The 18,219-nt window shown below is 36.2% G+C and overlaps 1 protein-coding gene across 1 annotated transcript; it reads left to right on the top strand.

Annotated features, from left to right (window-relative positions):
• The first annotated feature begins 1,148 nt into the window (after nt 1-1,148).
• LOC121901467 lies at nt 1,149-2,786 on the top strand. The gene is made up of 4 exons (XM_042418258.1): nt 1,149-1,370; nt 1,510-1,842; nt 2,061-2,417; nt 2,611-2,786. Exons 1-4 carry the CDS (start codon nt 1,328-1,330, stop codon nt 2,784-2,786), a joined length of 909 nt encoding a protein of 302 aa, XP_042274192.1. The 5' UTR covers nt 1,149-1,327.
• The last annotated feature ends 15,433 nt before the right edge of the window (nt 2,787-18,219 follow it).

Raw genomic sequence — 18,219 nt, 5'->3', positions numbered from 1 at the left:
AATTAATTTCCCCTTTCATGATAATTGTACAGGGGGGTGAATTATTTTTTATAACTCACCTGTTTAAATTTTATTAAGCCGTAAAGTTATGCATAATTAAGGATGTGGCTGCTTTGAGTGACAGGTCGCTACCCACTATGTAGCTTGTTTCAGCAACCAGGCTTCATTCGGCCCGTCTCAGCTTCACCTCTTTGCCCATTTTGGATTAGCCAGGAGTCAGGCGGAGTCAGGCAGTGCCAAGATGGTGATGGCCAGAGCCGCCAACTTTGATCTTCAGAACCACTCTTCAGAACTCAGTGGATGACATCACGGTGGCTACGTCCATCTTTTTTATAGTCTATGGTCACAAATCATGCTCATAGGCCCGCCCCTCAAAGTCAGATTTTCAACAAGCACAGAGAAACTTTCCTTCTTCGGTAGATAAATGCGAAAACAGCCTTCTAGTGTCAAACTCTGCACAGTGAAGGCCAAACATCCAACTTAAGGAACCAAGAAGCAAAACCTATTTTCGAGTGTAGGGGGACTTTAAGTTGCCGTAATAATGATAAAAAAAATGAACAATTGAAATCTCAACCATTAAACATAATCTTGGGTTTGCAGAATTACTCAACATCAAGGTTTTGTTTAAAAAGATATCTGAACATCTTTTGGTTTGATTTTGAGTTTGATAGGGTTAGTATAGACCAAACAATGAGATAAATTGTGCTGACACTATATCTCCCTATCAATCACAAAAACAGCACTTGCTATGAATTTTAGGGATTCTCAAAACCAGTCTACTGGCCAATAAATATTGTGGCAATGACAACAATGCTCTAAAAGTGTCATTTCTTCTTCCTACAAATGAAAACCTGACAAATCCTCCAGACATTTCTTGATAGATTACCCTTTGATATAAAATTATGTCTAATTTATGGTGGTAATTGTGTGTGTCCTGAACAACTTGACCATAATTATCAGCTGAAAAGTCCATCCAAATATTGTAGAAAAAACTAGACAAAATGTTACGAACAGGAGTATTTGAGATTATTGTAGTTCACATCAAGATTGAATGAAATCATCTCTTGTGTTTACTCTCAGTGTCAGTAATAGAAACACACCATGAAACAAGAAACAAAAGCTCACTGTTGGTGTTGTTTCATGTGTTTAAGTTGGAAAGATGTTTGATATTATTTCCGCTGTGGTAGTACACGGAAATGCCAACATAACAAGCAGCCAATCACATTGTTCTGTAATTGTTCCCTCCCATTTCACATGATTACATTAAGGCAGATCATCTTCTGATCCTGTTTAAATTAACTGCTTTCTTACGTGAGTTAACAAGAAAATGCTGTTTGGATTTTATATCCTGCTCATGCTCAGAGTTGGGCGTAAGTATATAAAGTCAGCTTTACTCCAGATATATTTCAGTTATACTGTTATCTTCTTGCAGCAATTTAGCAGAAAGCATATATGATTCTATATATGTTGTTTATTATTGCTCTGTGTTTATTTTTATCTTTTTCTCAGGATGCGCAGACAATCAGATCTTTGTGACAAAGACTGTTGGTGTTGGAGATAATGTGACTCTGACATGTACTCGCCAGAGAGCTGAGTCTGAAACAACAACCTTGTTCTGGATCAGGCTTGTTGCTGGAAACGTACCTGAATTCTTGGGAGGAACATTAGCCTTTGATTATGATGGTGTTGATAAGACTTCTCGCATTACAGCAAAACAAGAGCCTGGGACATTTGTCCTGCATATTGATAAAACTAAGCTAAGTGATACTGGACTTTATTACTGTATAAAAGTAAACCAACGTCATTTGACATTTTTGAACGGAACATTTCTGAGGATTGAAGGTAAGTAAAAATCGGCAGGCAAATATTTCACGTTCCTTAACGTAATCATCAGCTCATCTGCTTATATTCAACACCATTTATAAAAGCAGTTTACATATTTACATTTTTATGTTTCCATAGATTATATGAAAGTGTTCTTCGTATAAGAATGAAGGTGTGTAACTGTTTTCATTAAAGTGAGTAAAACATGTTCATAATTTGTATTTTCACTTCCCCAGGACCAGAACCTGATATCACTGCCATCACTCAAGACTTTCCATCTGATCCAGTCCATCCAGGAGACTCTGTGACTCTCCAGTGTTCAGTGCTCTCTGACTCTGAGAATAAAAAGTGTCCAGAAGAACACAGAGTGTACTGGTTCAGAGCTGGCTCAGATGAATCTCATCCCAGTTTTATTTATGCTCATGGAAACAGTGGTGATGAATGTGAAAAGAGTCCTGAGACTCGCTCTCCACAGAAATGTGTCTACAGCTTCTCTAAGGAGGTCAGCTCCTCTGATGCTGAGACTTACTACTGTGCTGTGGCCACATGTGGGGAGATATTATTTGGAAATGGAACAAAACTCAACACTGAAGGTAAATTAATTTCTATATAATGGTGAAATTATTCTATCTATGTGTTGTATTAGGAGTCAAGTACATTACATTTAGATCAAAAAACATTTGTTCTTCTTCATATCATCTTATGAAATACCATAAATTATTTATTGCTATTTCTTAACCTTAAATTGTGTCTTTTATTTATTTATTTATTTATTTCTTCATAAAGCTTCAGTTGTCAGCAGGTGGGATTTACAGAAGGCCAACACAATTATCTACCTGCTGTGTGCTGCTTTGGCTATAAGTCTGGTTGTAACAGCCTTCCTCATATATTGCATCAAGAGAAAATCTTGTGATTGTTGGAACGGTAAGAGAAATTACTCAAACATGAATCTATCAAACTAGGGATGCATGATATTGAATTTTTTGCCGATATCCGATATGCCGATATTTCCAACTCATTGTGGCCGATTGCCGATGCCGATACCAATATATGCACATATTTTTTTTCCAGCTGGCTGAGGGGACTATTATGCATGCAAGCATAGATTGTACTAAGTATGATCAAGAAAGACATTATATGAAGGAAGAACTTAAAAAGACTGGAGTTCAGGAGCTCAGCGTTAAAACTTTAATGAACTTGCCAAGTGTGTTGGGCAGTAGAGTTTTCTTTGAGTTCATTAGACAGACAGGATTAATGTGTAGGATTTAATCTCTGGTCCACACTCCGGAGCAGAGGGTGGCGATAATGCACCTAATAGGCTGGTTGCCAACCGCCGTTATAAACCAAAAAGATTTTTTTTTCCAAACAGAGTGGTACATCCTGTCAGCCGAAGTGTTTCCTATCTGTGCAGCTGAACTTAGCAGCTCCTCGATGGACTGTTTCAACCTGACGGTCCTGGTGCTTCCTCCGCAGGCTCCACTTCACTCAAGCTGCCTGTCAGACCCGCTGCTTCTTCCCACTTTAACTTGAATAACAAACCGGGGCTTGGTGCTCTAGTTGAGTGAAGTGGAGCCTGCGGAGGAAGCACTAGGACCATCAGGGTGAAACAGTCTGTGGAGGGAAGCACAGTCAGGCAGCAGAGGAGAAGACAACAAATCAGCCTCTCATAATCGGCAGAAATGGCCGATGCCGATATTTCATTTTAGAGCTTTTATCGGCCGATACCGATGACGTGCCGATAATATCGTGCATCCCTATATCAAACATTATTTAATAACGGCTATAACATTGTAAGATTCACATCAGTGCTGTGTATGGGTCATATTTGTATTATTATATATTATTATTATTATTTTATAATACAGCTGCTGTTGCTTTGCAAACAAATGCTGAAACAGCCAGTGGTGGATGGCAAAGTCAGCAGGTAAGGAATTTAAAGATAATGTGTAACTTGAAAAGCATGTTTTATCTGTTTGCACGTCCTTACATTGACTTGCTAAGTCTCAATATTTTGGGATTTATTTCCTCAGAGATATCAGGACTCATTGGTTTATTCTGCACCAACCTTTACCAAGAAGAAAGCTGGCAAAGCAGGGAGAAGAAATGCAAAAGCAGCAGAAGAAAACTGTGTCTACACTACTGTCAGGGTTTAGTGGTCAGATTAATTCACACACCAGATTGTTTCTAATATTAAGTTTTTTCTGTCACATTATCTGTGAAAATAGAGTTTAAGCTGCTTTAGCACATGCCTTTCACCTCTGAACTCTGTAACATAATGATTTTTAATTTTGGATGAAATATGTTCTGTGTATCATTCTGTTTGTATCATCGTTTAATATATTTGAATCTTATTACTTCAAAAAAGAAAATGAATCATCATGATGCAAAAATAAGTAATAGTTAATAGTTTAATAGTTAAACATTTAGAATAGCCTTTGGCATACTATATCTTTTAAATGTTGTTTAATGTTTCAAGCTTGTGATGACACCCAAACTGGCTTTTTAAAAGATTCATCTTGAAAGAGTTGGTTTGAAATGAATTAGCCATGAGGAGAGTTTCCTATATGACGCTCATCTATTATCATTGCCATGAAATTGATGTTTGTGTACAAGTTTTACTTTAGTTTTAAATAAACAAATATGCATCATGAAATTTGAATGTTGAAAAGAAAAGCAGTTGAGATTGTTTGTTTTTCTCAAGAACTGAATCTTTCTCAACTTTTGAGAGCAGTCTGTCTGGAAATCTGCTGGGTGCAACACTTTTCAGAAAACACATTCTGACTGATGTTCAACTTCCTCCTATCGCTGTCTGTGCACATTATACTGTAACTCTAAAACAAGCTAAGCTACAGACCTCTGCAGAGAGTTGGGGAGCAGTGTAAAGGTCCTGCTCTGCTTATAGAGAGGGGTGTTGCTGGTTGTGGTAATCTGATCTAACATCAGAGTAAACACACTGTGTGTTCTCTCTCCTCATTTTACTCTCTCTTTTCACTTTCATGTGGGTAAATCCAGCGCTGCACAGTTCACTGCTTTTGCTTCACCATCCTGCAAAAAATAAAATATATATGTATTATTTCTTGAGTCTGTATATGAGCTAGGGAAAAAAAATATGAAAAGGAAACTGGATATTGTTCCTATAGATGCTACAGGCCAGGTTTTCGAGCCAGTAGAGACTAATGAGTTACAAGTAAACAAAATAATCAGTTCCTTAAAAAGCTCCAAATGTAGAGATGCTTTCCAATTTGACACCATGTTTGTTAAATTACACAAAGATATTTTAACACCCCCCATTGCTCATTTAATTAACTCTTTTAAACACAGCTCCTTTACTGATGACTGGAAATGTGCCAATTGTCACACCTATTTTTAGGTAACTACAGACCAATAAGTATACTGCCAGTACACTCTAAGGTTGCTGAGAAAGTTGTCATTGAACTACAGGCAAAATTTCTTGATACAAGCAATTTTGGTCTACATCGTATGCAATTTGGCTTTAGAGCAAATCATTCCACTGAAACTGCTACCTTGCACTTACACAGAGCAAATTAAATCAAGACTTGATAAAGGAGGAGTAGTTGATGCTGTGTTTTTAGATCTGAGTAAAGCATTTGACACAGTCAATCATGATGTTTTAATATCAAAACTCTCTAAATTTAAATTCTCATCTAGAGCACTGACACGGATGTCCTCATATTTATATAATAGGATGTGTTCAAATTTGTGACGCTGTCCATTAACATGAAATGCACAATAGGTGTTCCACAAGGGTCAGTGTTAGGTCCCCTATTATTTAGCCTATGCATGCAGATGACACTTTTGAGTACACACATACAAAAACAGCTGAGTTGGCTGCTGCTAAACTAACAATTGCATTGGAAAGGATCACACATTTGCTTGATCAATCATGTCTGAGTCTAAATGTAAACAAGACAAAAGATATGTTTTTTTCTCTAAAACCATGGTTCAACCTCCTAACGCTGATATTCTCATCAAAGGTGAAAGGATTGACATAGTCACTGATTTTAAATATCTTGGTGTGACACTGGATCCAAATTTGAACTTTAAGGAACATGTTTTAAAAAATAGTTAAAACCATAAAGTACAATTTAGCAAATTTTAGACATATTACAAACTGTCTCTCTTTGGACGTAGCCAAGATATTTATGCATGCTATGATTCTTTCCCATATGTCTTATTGCATCACATGTTGGGGGCAGGCTGGAGAAAATGCCATAAGACCTTTTGAGTCCTTATACAAACAAACTCTAAGAACTCTGTACAAAAAGCCAATGCATTTCCATCATTGTAGGGTACTGGGAACATAATTTTAGATTATTCTCAAATTTGTGCCTAGTTTATGAAAATTTTAAATGGTTTGGCCCCTCCTTCACCATGTGACTTGGGCAATCAGCCTTCTCTGTGAAAGCCACAACTCAGTGGAACGTCTGACCTGATGATATGAAGAGCTGCAGTTCCATCAGTACGTTTAAAACCAAATTAAAAAGTCTGCTAAAAACTACTCAGCTCTGTAATCACTGATTCTGAATTTCATCTCATGGTCTTCTCGTAAATACAAATAATCTTCCTTTAATTTGACAAGCTTACATTATTAATTTCTAGTTGACATTGTGGCTGTATGTGATGTCCTATTGTGTGTAGCTTTGTATTTTGTATTATGTGTCCTGTGTGTTCTTTGCTTTGTACTGTTTGTTATTGTGCTGTTGTTGTGACCTGTCTAAGGGACTGCAGATGAAAATTAGCTATAAGCTAACTCTGGTATAGCACATCAAATGGTAACATGTATGTTTAACACTGTACATGGTCCCAAAAAATACATACATAAAAAAAGTAGGTGAAGGACATAGTGTTAGAAACCTCCCCTTTTGTCTTTTTATTTGATACCAGAGCCTGTAGTGTTGCACTTGACTGCATTATAGTGTCAGCTGTTTCTGTCTTGTTATTGTGAATGTGTCCATCACTGTTCATGGGGTAGCAAGGTGGTATTTTACTATCTTACTGCATGTGAAAAGCTTCCTTTTATCACAAAAAACGCCCTTTTGGGATAGTCTCTCAGTGATTAACATGCTGCCTCACAACAACAAGGTCTTGGGTTCAAATCTCAGCTGGGTTATTTTATTTGTGATTTTCTCCCCTTTTCACACAAGTCCCCTTCCTCCAACAATATTTAAGACAGTCCATCTTATTTGTCTGTCAGTGTGGCCAATGGCTGGATGCATTTTTTAAATTTACACAATTTCCTATTTAACTGAGTGCTACAGACATTGTTGCAGAATTTGACGTCAGACCAGGACACATAGGCCTCTATATTTACAGATATATTATGTGTGATGTTTATATTGATAAGCTAATGGCATCAGTACTTCATTTAACATTAACATTTAGCTGAAAATGTTATTGTAAACGTTATCTTCTGCTTCTTGAGTCATCTGACTTTCACTAAAAGACTGCAGTGATGTACAGAAAGAGCAATTTACATATGTTTTGAAAAAATCCCATCTAATCCCATCCCTGGAAATGTTGGTGCCATGCTGCAGCACAAACCTATTTGATCAATAAAAGACATCACTATTTTATGTTTAATGCTCATTGAAAGGCAATATTGTCATTTTTATATGAATCCTACCATTCTAAAATGCACATCTTGAACATGGCAATAAGTACTAAGAATTATGTAGACATTTCTGCAGTGGGTACTGAAATTAACATCCAGTGCTAATGTTCAGTTCCAGTGCAGGAAGTAGTGTGTCGTTCATGAAGCATTGTGTCTGTCATCTGCCAGACATCTGTCATAGTATGTCTGTCATCATACTGTGGTTTATTTGCTGTCATAATCATCTTTCCTTAACCTTAAACAAGTAGTTTTATTTAAAGATCCCCTCCAGACATGTTGTAAGATATATAAACAATACTCTGCTTGGAACAATAATGTGTATCTAATTTGTTTTACCACAAAAAAGTCCAATTACCTCATTAAAATGCTTAAAATAACATCTCCTCCTTCTCCCTCACTGAAAATCTATGACTATGTAAATATTGTTCATTTCAAAATTTTAACTGCTGGAAACAAGATGTCCCTTTCTTCACAGAAAGTCGATTCTCTGTGTATGTGCACTGGAGGCTTCAAGTGTCCACATCACACTTGTATAAATTGGACTACATTAGTTTACAAAAGACTTGTGATGTCACAAATCATGCTCGTAGGCCCACCCCTTAAACTCAGATTTTCAACAAGCACATAGAAACTTTCCCTCTTTAGTGGATGAATGTGAAAACAGCCTTCTAGTGTCAAACTCTGCACAGTGAAGGCCAAACATCCAACTGAAGGAACAAGAAGCAAAAAACATTTTTGAGTGGAGGGGGACTTTAAGTTGCTGTAATAATGATTAAAAAAAAATGAACAATTGAAATCTCCACCATTAAACATAATCTTGGGTTTGCAGAATTATTCAACATCAAAGTTTTGTTTGGAAAGATGTCTCTGAACATCTTTTGGTTTGATTTTGAGTTTATAGGGTTAGTATAGACAAAAGACTGAAATAAATCATGCTGGAAATGGACAATATATCACCCCATAAATCACAAAAAAAGCACCTGCTATGTTTTTAGGGACTCTGGAAACCAGGCTACTGGCCAATAAATATGGTAGTAATGACCACTAAAAAAGCTCTAAAAACATCACTTCTTCTTCTCACAAATGAAAATCTGACAAATCATCCTTTCTTGATACATGACCCCAACAAGATAAATTAAATCCAATTTATGGTGGTTTTTGTGTGTGTCCTAAACAACTTGACCATAACTATTGGCTGAAAAGTCTATCCAAATATCGTAGAAATCTAGACAAAATGTTATGAAGAAGAGTGTTTCAGGTTATTGCAGTTCACATCAAGATTGAATGAAATCATCTCTTGTGTTTACTCTCAGTGTCAGTAATAGAAACCCACCATGAAACATGAAACAAAAGCTCACTGTTGGTGTTGTTTCATGTGTTTAGGTTGGAAAGATGTTTGATATTATTTCCACTGTGGTAGTACATGGAAACGTCAACATAACGAGCAGCCAATCAGATTGTTTTGAAATTGTTCCCTCCCATTTCATATGATTACATTAAGGCAGATCATCTTCTGATCCTGTTTAAATTAACTGTTTTCTTACGTGAATTAACAAGAAAATGCTGTTTGGATTTTATATCCTGCTCATGCTCAGAGTTGGGCGTAAGTATATAAAGTCAGCTTTACTCCAGATATATTTCAGTTATATAGTCATCTTCTTGCAGCAATTTAGCAGAAAGCATATATGATTCTATATATGTTGTTTATTATTGCTCTGTGTTTATTTTTATCTATTTTTCAGGATGCGCAGACAATCAGATCTTTGTGACAAAGACTATTGGTGTTGGAGATGATGCGACTCTGACATGTACCCGCCAGAGAGCTGAGTCTGAAGCAACAACCTTGTTCTGGATCAGGCTTGTTGCTGGAAATGTACCTGAATTCTTGGGAGGAACATTTGCCTTTGATTATGATGGTGTTGATAAGACTAATGGCATTACAGCAAAACAAGAGCCTGGAAAATTTGTCCTGCATATTAATAAAGCTAAGCTAAGCGATGCTGGACTTTATTACTGTATAAAAGTAGACCAACTTACCATGACAATATTGAAAGGAACATTTCTGAGGATTAAAGGTAAATAAAAGTCAGTGAGCAAAGATTTCATGTTCCTTATATGTAATCATCAGCTTATCTGCTTACATTCAACACCATTTATAGCAATTTACATTTTTATATTTTAATGTTTCCGTAGTTTATAAGTAAGTGTTTTTCATATATGAATGAATGTGACTACTTTTTTCATAAAGTGACTAAAACATGTTCATAATTTGTATTTTCACTTCCCCAGGACCAGAACCTGATATCACTGCCATCACTCAAAACTTTCCATCTGATCCAGTCCGTCCAGGAGACACTGTGACTCTCCAGTGTTCAGTGCTCTCTGACTCTGAGAATAAAAAGTGTCCAGTAGAAGACAGAGTGTACTGGTTCAGAGCTGGATCAGATGAATCTCATCCTAGTTTTATTTATGCTCATGGAAACAGTGGTGATGAATGTGAAAAGAGTCCTGAGACTCGCTCTCCACATAAATGTGTCTACAGCTTCTCTAAGAACATCAACTCCTCTGATGCTGGGACTTACTACTGTGCTGTGGCCACATGTGGGGAGATATTATTTGGAAATGGAACAAAACTGGACATTGAAGGTAAATTCATTTCTCTATAGTGGTGAAATTATCCTATCTATGTGTTTTATTAGGGGTTACGTACAATACATTTAGATCAAAAAACATTTATTCTTCTTCGTATCATCTTATCAAATAGCGTAGATTAGTTATAGCTATTTCGTAACCTTAAATTATTTATTTTATTTCTTTTTTTCATAAAGCTTCAGTTGTCAGCAGGTGGAATTTACAGAAGGCCAACACAATTATCTACCTGCTGTGTGCTGCTTTGGCTATAAGTCTGGTTGTAACAGCCTTCCTCATATATTGCATCAAGAGAAAATCTTGTGATTGTTGGATCATTAATCTATCAAACATTATTTAAAAACAGCTATAACATCTTTAGATTGACATCAGAGCTGTGTATAAGTCATGTTATTATTATTTTATAATCCAGCTGCTGTTTCTTTGCAAACAAATACTGAAACAGCCAGTGGTGGTCAACAAAGTCAGCAGGTAAGGAATTTAAAGATAATATGTAATTTGAAAAGCATGTTTTATCTGTTTGCACGTCTTTACGTTGACTTACCATCTCACAATATTTTGGGATTTATTTCCAGAGATATGAGAACTCATTGGTTTATTCTGCACCAACCTTTACCAAGACGAGAGCTGGCAAAACAGGGAGAAGAAATGCAAAAGCAGCAGAAGAAAACTGTGTCTATAATACTGTCAGGGTTTAGTGGTCAGATTAATTCACACACCAGATTGTTTCTCATATAAAGTTTTCTGTCACATTATCTGTGAAAATAGTGTTTAAGCTGCTCTAGTACATGCCTTTCACCTCTGAACTCTGTAACATGATTTTTAATTTTGGATGAAATATGTTTTGTGTATCATTCTGTTTGTATCATTGTTTAATATATTTGAATCTTATTACCTCAAAAAGGGAAATGAATAATCACAATGCAAAAATAAGAACATTTAATAGTTAAACATTTTGGGATAGACTTAAGCATTTTTCCAAGCTTTTGATGACACCCAAACTGGCTTTTAAAGATTAATCTTAAAAGAGTTGGTTTGAAATTAATGAGCCATTAGGAGAGTTTCTTATTTGCCTCTTCTTTCTGATCTGCACCTTTCAGGCTTGAACATCTCATATGACCCTCATCTATTATCAGTGTGATGCAATGAAATTTATGTTTGTGTCCATGTTTTACTTTAGTTTTAAATAAACAAATATGCATCATGAAATTTGAATGTTGAAAAGAAAAGCAGTTGAGATTATTCATTTTTCTCAAGAACTGAATCTTTCTCAACTTTTGAGAGCAGTCTGTCTGGAAATCTGCTGGGTGCAACACTTTTCAGAAAACACATTCTGACTGATGTTCAACTTCCTCCTATCGCTGTCTGTGCACATTATACTGTAACTCTAAAACGAGCTAAGCTATGGACCTCTGCAGAGAGTTGGGGAGCAGTGTAAAGGTCCTGCTCTGCCTATAGAGAGGGGTGTCGCTGGTTGTGGTAATCTGATCTAACATCAGAGTAAACACACTGTGTGTTCTCTCTCCTCATTTTATTCCCTCTTTTCACTTTAATTGTGGGTAAATCCAGCATTGCATAGTTCACTGCCTTTGCTTCACCATCCTGTAAAACATAAAGTATTTGTGTGTTATTAAATAATGTAGAGATTACAACCGCAACATCATTACCTAAACAATAAAGTTACTCCCTTAGATGGCTTATTTAATCAGTGTCATTAGCCTAAATGTGAAATGTGTTATTGATTATTCATTCCTCTGTCATGAATATTTACCAGAAGCATAATTACCAGGTTGTTTGATTGATCCACGGTTGATGTTTCAAGATTATGAGAAGCTCCTGCTGCTCCTGTTAATAAAAGTAAAACTTTGAGTGTGTTCACAGTGGGAATATGTTTACTGATGTCATATCAGGGAACTTTGTGTCTCATTAAAAAACAGAAATGAACAAAACAAGACTTTGATCACATTCATAAGGTCTTCATGTTACAGTTATACACTTGTGATGTGCCCAGCTTCAGTCCCTTGTGGCCCCTGAGCACTGAGCAGACACTAGTGAAGAGCTTTGCTCATTGAAAACTGGATTGTGACATCATGTAAAATGTGAACTTAAATGTTCAATACACATATACAGTGCTGCTTGAAAATTTGTGAACCCTTTAGATTTTTCTGTATTTCTGCATAAATATGACCTAAAACATGATCAGATATTTACACAAGTCCTAAAATTAGATAAAGTGAACCCAATTAAACAAATGAGACAAAAAAAAACCCTTTTCATCTATTTATTAAGGAAAATTATCCAAACTTACATATTTGTGGGAGGCAAAATTATGTGAACCCTTGCTTTCAGTAACTGTTGTGACCCTTTTTTGCAACAATAACTTTCGTTTCCAGTAACTGTTTATCAGCTCTGCACATTTGCCTGGAGGAATTTTAGCCCATTCCTCCTTACAGAATAGTCTCAATTCAGGAGTGTTGGTGGGTGTCTTTGCATGAACTGCCTGCTTCAGGTCCTTCCACAGCATTTCTTTAGGATTAAGGTCAGGACTTTGACTCGGCCATTCCAAAACATTGTCTTTCTTCTGCTCTAACCCTTCTTTGGTAGAAGCTAGTTTGGGAAATTAATATAATTTGACAAAAATATAAATACTTTATAGTGACCTCATAAAATGGTTCACTTCTTAAACGTTTACAATATTGTAACACTACAAAAAATAATGTTCACAAAGATGTATTTTATTTTGACACTTTTTAATTGTAATAGTGACAAACAATGAAAAAGCAACATCTAACACTCACTGAAGATGCTGTTATTAGTCTTTGGAGCCATTTCTGAACAAACTACTGTGCCCAAACTCTTCATAATGAATAAACATGTCACCATGCAACAATGTGGCTCATTGACATGTTTTTAATAGTTTTTGGATAACTATGGAAGTCTACAGCACAGACGAATAGGATTTGGATACACAGAAAATACTTGTAAGTGGGATTAATTCATTGTTGGTTTGGTTTCTGTGCATGTAAATTGTTGACAATAAGACAAATATATAAAATGGCCAGCCATGTCCTTTAAACTCAGATTTAAGGTGAGCACAGAGAAACTCTCCCACTTCAGCAGATGAATGTGAATCCAGCATTTGAGTGTCAAACTCTGCACATACATCATTCTGCACTGTGAAGGTCCAACATCCAAATGAAGTGACAAAAAGAAAAACACATTTTGAGTGGAGGGGACTTTAACTGAAACAAAAAAGTAAAATATAGTGAACCTAATGTTGCAATGTTCACAAACTCTCCTCCCATTAATGAAGAAAATGAGAACGGCAATCACAGTCACACAGCAGGCCAACAGTGCTCCAAGTACAAGAACAACTGGATCCAACTCTGATCCTGGAACCAAAATATTTCCAAGGACACATTAAACATTATTTATTAATGGACTATCAGGAGTAATCATTTGCTATTAGAAACTGAGTGAGAATAATTACATTTTGTCAACAATCTAAATAATTGTTGAATTACTGTTGGAAGTATTTAAGTATTTTACTCTTTTTACTTTTACTTTCTATGTGTATGTTTACTAGAATATTTATAGTATTTAGTAGTATGATCTTATTTCATTTGAGTTTTGGGTGAAAAACAATGTATGCATGAAGTATTATTATGGATGAATTAATCCTTTTTCAATATTTCTGAATGACAAACTTACATAATGGGATAATTATTAGATTTTGTTGACTTTTCGCATCATGTTCTTATTAACATTAAGACACCAGGCCCTATTTTTGTGGAGATGCAAGACCAACCAGTGCCCCGACTGTTTGGTATTTTCCTGACCTTGAAACTCACTTTACCTGTCTGTGTGGCAGAATACATGGTGCACAGGTGTGAGTTTCATTCAAATGAAGGAGCACAAAGCAAGTTGTTTTATTTTGGTTGGAATTTGATTAGAATTATGGATGAAATAGTGTTGGTCCGATTCAATTATATAAACATCTTCACCAATTTTTTTGTTTTCATTTCTATCACTATCATAGTAGCCTAACTAACTGATATAAAATCCTACACCATCTGTCTTTGGCTACAGATTTGTGGTGATGAGTGTTCATGGTGTGGTGCAGACATTTCCTGAAGAAAAGTTTTCCCTCTGTTCATCTCTCATTATCATGTTTAACTGTGATTGGCACAGCTGTTTCTGAGCTGAGACCATGAATGTGACTGGCTGAGAGAGTATTTAATAATCACTACACCGACTGATCTTTATTCACCCTCACCCAGCCTTTTTGCACTTGGTGCTGCTGCACATACAGAACCAAAATTGCACGTGTGCATGAAGACGCCCACACAGTCAGTGCACCTACCATGCTGCACTTGTTGTTGCACTTGTGCGGTTAAAATAGGGCTCTAAGACACCTTCTTAAAAATTTTAAAAAGTATAAAAAATACCTAATTAAAATTTTTGTAATGATATATACTCCTTCTCCCTTATTTAAAATTCAAAATCTATGAATATGTAAATATTGTTCATTTCAAAGGCTCAACTACTGGACGCAAGATGTTTCCACCTTTACCAAAGAGTCAATTCTCAGTGTATGTGCACCAAAGGCTTCAAGTTTCTACACTACACTTGTGTAAGATACAAACTGGACCAGAATTGGCTTCCAAACTAGTTGTAAAATCACAACAAGTCTGCACATACATCATTCTGCATGCTAACATTCAAACATCCAGCTGAAGTAACAAGAAGAAGAACATATTTTTGAGTGGAGGGGGACTTTAAACTTTGGAGAAAGCAACAAACTAATAATACATTCTTAAAAGGCCATAATCTAATGTATCCTCTATATTCTGACCACTTGAACTATAATTAAGTTTAATGTCTTTGTGTCTGTAATTCCTGTTTTTGTGTTTTGCTTAGATTAGCACAAACATAGATGCCTTTGTCTAACAACTGTGTGTGTATTTAAAGATGGAGCTATGGAGCAATGCTTTTACCTTTATGTTTGGATATTGCCACCTACCAACACATGCACACGGCACAGGCAGGAAATGACCCGTGTAAATTTCTTTTAAACAAAGAGTTATATTTTCATTGTTTCTTACCAGAACACCCTGCGTGCTTCCTTTAGACATACTTAACTCTTTCCTCATAAAACTTCTAAAAAAACACTTACTTAATATTTTGAAACCTACAGTGTTTACAGCCATGTTTGTTAGCCATCAGTGATCTTTTTACTGTAGCAATGCTGTGTTTCTAGCCACATTACCACAACAGAGTGTAGAATAGTGTGAAACTGTCAGCATAAATGTGTAGAGGTGCCTGTAATGAAGCTAGAAATAGCAAACACGATGCCATAACTTGAAATTATTCACACACACCCATATATTTTCAATTATTTTGGCTGATAAGGCATCTGTTCAGGTTGACCCTGGCAAGGTTAGAAATATGCTGGAGTTAACATGAGGTCACTGGATTTCGTGAACTAATCACAATGATTAAAGTGTAACAGATGCAACAAAGCTAACAATAGTCATGTAGATGTCAGTCAGACAGCCTGTAGACACAAGGGGTGTTGCGTTATACCAGTATTGACGATAATCATGATATTTAAAAAATGAAATATTGATATCATATAATAATATAATATAATATAATATACATATGATAATGTAGTGTAAATAATCCAGCGCTTCTTAAAACCCCTTAATGTTGCGACTTTTAAGTACACAACTATGTTATGTACACAACTCTTGTCTTTAAGTGGGTACCCATGCAACACATCTTTGGAAAGCCAAGATTCTTGTGATTCGACTGATGCAAACCATCTCAAGATACCATGGCAACAGCAAGTACAATCAACGACTCTGTCAGACCACCAAAAAACAAACAATTACAAAATACATGCTACTCATCTATGAAGCCTCATATTATTCTGCTGACTGATGCAAATCCAACAAAAATGGTCTTCTTAGATTCGCAAAAGTTCAGTTGATCCAATCCATTAAAATATTTAGTCCAAAACACATTATTACATCAATAAATATCCACAAACTGTTGCATCATGTAAACATTAGTGACATCTTTGTATCAAAATGGCGGTTGCACTCTGACCTTTCAATTGACGCCTCACTTGACCCAATGAGCTTTCATGTCCTGTCCACAGCCTTCAATACCCAACGAGAGTCCACGCTGAAAGGAGGTGCCTGCCCCTCTTCTTCCATATAAAGACCGAGCCAGTAAGAACAGATTCTGCCAATGACTGGCGCTTCAAATAGCCAATGAAATTCCAAAAATGACCATATGCTGCTTTATTGCTTTTTATAAAGCCACAACATTGAAATTGTGCAAATATAAATAGTTTGCTGTGATGTACTTTTTATATGAACTGCTTTTCCACCATAACAATTCTTTTATATGCACAAAGTTTAGTTTATGCTAATGTATTTATGCTTCAGTTACTCTGAAGCAGGGGTTATTTGGTGTCTCTAAATGGCCTTTTTTGGAAGACGGCTACACATACTCTTAGAAAAATGAGTAAAATATTAATTTTCTGTAGCATGTACAGTTATGGTTACGACTCTCTTTCCACCTCCCTACACTTGTATTTTGAGTGTAATTCATTTGCCAGAAAAGCAAAACATACAATAAACAAAGTTAAAGATTTGACTGATAGCATTTTCTTTTCAAATTTTCTATAGATATCGCAATAATATCATTATCTTGAATTTTTTCATGTTGTGAAAATCTGATATCATGACAGCCCTCGTAGACATCCACACAGATATGACAATCAGCCACAACAAGTGAATTCATCTGTGTGTGTGTGTATTATGGGTGCGCAGGGCTTTTAATGGGAAGTCAGCTTATACATTTGAGCTCTTTACTGACCCACAACAAATAGACCTAATGGCTGCATGCAACAAAATCATCATGTCTTCACAGTAAAGACAAAACCCCAATGATGTTTTTGGGTGCACTGGCATATAACTTGATAGCTAAAGGGAAACAACATAGTCACTGCTGGAGTTGGAGCTGTATTTTTCATCTTTCAGTGTAGGCTAGCTGTTTTGCTTTCAGTGTTTGCATTACATTAAGATAATCTCATCCTGAACCTGATGTTTGTGTTGTTTTGTTTGTGTAATCTATACAAAAGTAGATGAATAGCCTAATGAGCATGTCACTAATTTAATTTCAAATCTGTATTTGTTAGAATTTGAATGTTCAAATCAGGCTTAAGAGGAGGATACATTAGAAATAACATTAACTACAACATAAGTGGTAGCCTACAGGTTTCAGGGGCAGTTGCAGGGGAAAGCCAGAGCAAATGTGACCAAAACCACACAGTGTGTGTGCAACAGCTACTGAGACAAAAGCTGTGGTGGGCCATTTCTCCGCCCATTGACCCACCACTGAGGCTGTTTACTCAGAATAGACCTGACTGTGAGCTTCAACAGGATATACTGTAGGTAGTGAGATTAAAGCAGGAGAAACAAGCTGCTAGAGCTTTCGGCAGGCTAATTTTTATTGAACAAATTGAAATTATTGTTTGAAAAGTTCATTCTAAGTACAAATAATGTCTATGTCTGTTTTTAACAGTGAAACCATAGACACATGAACAGATTATAGCAAGGTGCTCAAATAATAATCGAGCAAACTTTTACTTTCAGATCATGGGTCAAACCAACTGGGGTGGGACCAGTGAATGAGTAGCACTCCCCCTCTCACAGCAGCTACCAATGAAAACAACAGATTACATCGAAAGCCCAATCACAACAATGCCTAACTTTCAATGCGTCATTTCTTGGCCGTCGTTGCTTGTCAGTGTGTGTTTATCTGTGTCTGTTTGTGTGTCGGTTGCCAGCAGTACTGTGCAACAAAAGAAAAAGCAGAAAGCACAGAGCAGGACACAACACTGTGTCCGGGAACCACTGGTTAAACTGTATGGTGATTTTAATGTGTCATATCAACAATTGTAGTAGTAAGAGGGTTAGGGTTAGTTTTTTTGTCAAACTCAACCACAAACAGAACAAGTGTTGCTACAGTTTTGACCCTTTACATTACCAATCTATCTACTTTCATTATCTTTCATTCTCATTCTCATTCTCTAACTC

The sequence above is a fragment of the Thunnus maccoyii genome, chromosome 8 (assembly GCF_910596095.1).
Source record: "Thunnus maccoyii chromosome 8, fThuMac1.1, whole genome shotgun sequence".
Lineage (NCBI taxonomy): Eukaryota > Metazoa > Chordata > Actinopteri > Scombriformes > Scombridae > Thunnus > Thunnus maccoyii.
Note: the sequence above shows the minus strand (reverse complement) of the source record. Positions and strands in the feature narration are given on the sequence as shown.